This window comes from Nestor notabilis, unplaced genomic scaffold, assembly GCF_000696875.1.
Source record: "Nestor notabilis isolate BGI_N333 unplaced genomic scaffold, ASM69687v1 scaffold29027, whole genome shotgun sequence".
Classification (NCBI taxonomy): domain Eukaryota; kingdom Metazoa; phylum Chordata; class Aves; order Psittaciformes; family Psittacidae; genus Nestor; species Nestor notabilis.
In genome coordinates, this window is record NW_009937341.1 from 1 (window position 1) to 2,476 (window position 2,476).

General features: G+C 40.5%; 1 protein-coding gene across 1 annotated transcript in view; it reads left to right on the top strand.

Moving 5' to 3' along the window:
• The first annotated feature begins 365 nt into the window (after positions 1-365).
• The window catches only part of PDCL (phosducin-like), a 2,219-nt gene continuing 108 nt past the window's right edge, over positions 366-2,476 (top strand). Inside the window, exons 1-3 of the mRNA XM_010018793.1 lie at positions 366-534; positions 751-932; positions 2,018-2,476. The exon at positions 2,018-2,476 is cut by the window's right edge and continues 108 nt beyond it. Of these exons, the coding sequence (XP_010017095.1) occupies positions 366-534; positions 751-932; positions 2,018-2,476 (810 nt within the window). The remainder of the gene's footprint in view (positions 535-750; positions 933-2,017) is intronic.

The following is a 2,476-nucleotide window of genomic DNA, read 5'->3' on the forward strand; positions in this document are numbered from 1 at the left end:
TATCCATCCACGGCGCGGGGTGTCTTTCTCAGATACACACACATGAGCGGGGCTGGCTCTCATGCATGAGCCCGAATCTATAGATTTGATTTAAATCGCCTTTTGTTTTAATTTCTTTTTAATGAAATGCTGTGGACATTTTAACGTAGTTTGTGCATCACATGTGCACAGCCACGTATGTGACCTTAGTGATACTCTTTCTATGCCCCTTGCCCAAAAGAGAAAGAATACTTCTGAGCATTTTCATCTCCATCAGGATGAGATCTGATCAGCAGCTCTTTTAGAGGATTGCGGTGGAAGGAGGCAGTGGAGCCATTCTTTATTAATTCTCTATTTATTATCTATTAATTTAATATTAGAACACAATGACTGCTTTGGATGATAAACTGCTTGGTGAGAAGCTCCAGTATTATTACAGCAGCAGTGAGGGTGAGGATGAAGACAGTGACAAAGAAGATAAAGAAGGGGAGAGCACCATTCCTGAGAGCGGTGGGGAGGTAGAGCTCAGCAGCGATGGCAGTGCAGTCAACACAGGTATTGTAATATCAGACTAATATCTTAAACAGATACAAGCTCAAGGACATGTAAATGGCAAATTACTTCTTTTATGTCAATATTTTACACAGTATACAAAAAGCTTATGACAGGGCCACTATTTTACTGCTGACTTACAAATTATTACTTGAATTTTAAATGATAGGTGTAATTTTATTATCCTTTTATACAAAATGCCTACATATTTAATTGCAGGTCCCAAAGGAGTCATTAATGACTGGCGGAGATTTAAACAACTGGAAACCGAACAGCGGCAGGAGCAGCGCAGGGAAATGGAACGACTCATTAAAAAGTTATCTATGACGTGTAGATCTCACTTAGATGAAGAGACTGAGAAGCAGAAGCAGAAAGAGCTTCAGGAAAAAATCAATGGAAAGGTAGCATGGTGTGAAGGAATTAAAATGGCACTTAAATGCTTGACATTTGCAGTTTAATTATTTGTGTACGTGAAGCAGAGAAGAATCTGTTCTAGCAGGAGATTTGTATCCTGTTTCCCTGGTAAACAGGAACACAGCTGCAGTGCGAGAAGTGCATTACAACTGTATTTGCCAGGTGTTGTCAAGCTTAAATATTTTGCATTTTAGTGGTATTTGTGTTTGCCTGTGTTAAGAAATAAGCAATTTAGCTGCTAGACCAAAGAAGTCCAGATCCTTTTGCCAGATTTCCCTTATCTGTTTATCAAATAAGTCACCTTCAGAGGATTAATACTGAGACATGTACAGCAAATCTGTAACTGCTGCCTCCTGAGCCAAAAAGAAGAGTTCAGGATTCCTCACTGATTTAATATTTAGTATGTAGGTGGATGTTGAGATTTAGCTTTGACTTTTTGCTCCAAAGATAGAAGGTGTTGGAAGTAGAGAATGGTTTTAATAAGCTGTGAGCTGTATAACTAGCTCTTGCAGTTCTAGTCAGAGAAGTTACTAATTAGTAATGTTGAAATCTGTCCACGCTGTTCTGTACCTTAAGTGATGCTAAATATGTTTAACAAAGCAAGTGAACAGATACAGAATACATAAAATCCTGTTAAATTTCATTTTACAGGCAGGATAGTACATTTGATTGCCACAGACTGTTAACTGAAAACTAGATGGAAAAGCTAATGAAAAAGAAGCAAGACTTAGGTCAGGCACCATATCCACATCAGTGCTTGTAGCTTAGTGAAAGCACATAGCCAGCATTAACCTGAATTGAAGTGGGAACATGGAGCAGCCACCTGTATTATTAGTTCAGCTTGTGGAACCTAGAATCCGCAAGGCTGAAATCACAGTTCCCAATGGACACAGCTTCTAATTAGATCAAAATGGAGTGTAATACAGAGGGTGCTTGAGCCTTCGTGGGTTGCAGTTTGCTGTTACTAAAGATGAGTGACCCACATTAATCCTCTCGATTGAAATTCTCATTATATAAGTGACCCATATAGTGATGCACATCTCTTTCATGTATCTCTGTGTGTGTTTCTCAGATGACATTACAAGAATATAACATGATTCACAATGATGAAGACGATGAGGAGTTTTTACAGCGATACAGGAAGCAGCGGATGGAGGAGATGAGGCAGCAGTTGTACAGCGGGCAGCAATTTAAACAGGTTTTTGAGATCACCAGCGGAGAAGCGTTCTTGGACACGGTTGATAAAGAGCATAAGAGCACACTGATCATGATCCATATTTATGAAGACGATATCCCTGGCACCGAGTCCCTCAATGGCTGTATGATCTGCCTGGCTGCTGAGTATCCAACAGTTAAGTTTTGCAGAGTAAAGAGTTCACTCATTGGCGCTAGCACTCGCTTCACTAACAACGCGCTGCCGGCTCTGCTGGTCTATAAGGCAGGTGAGCTCATCGGCAATTTCGTGCGCATCACTGACCAGCTTGGGGAGGATTTTTTTGCTGTAGACCTGGAGGCTTTTCTGCAGGAATCA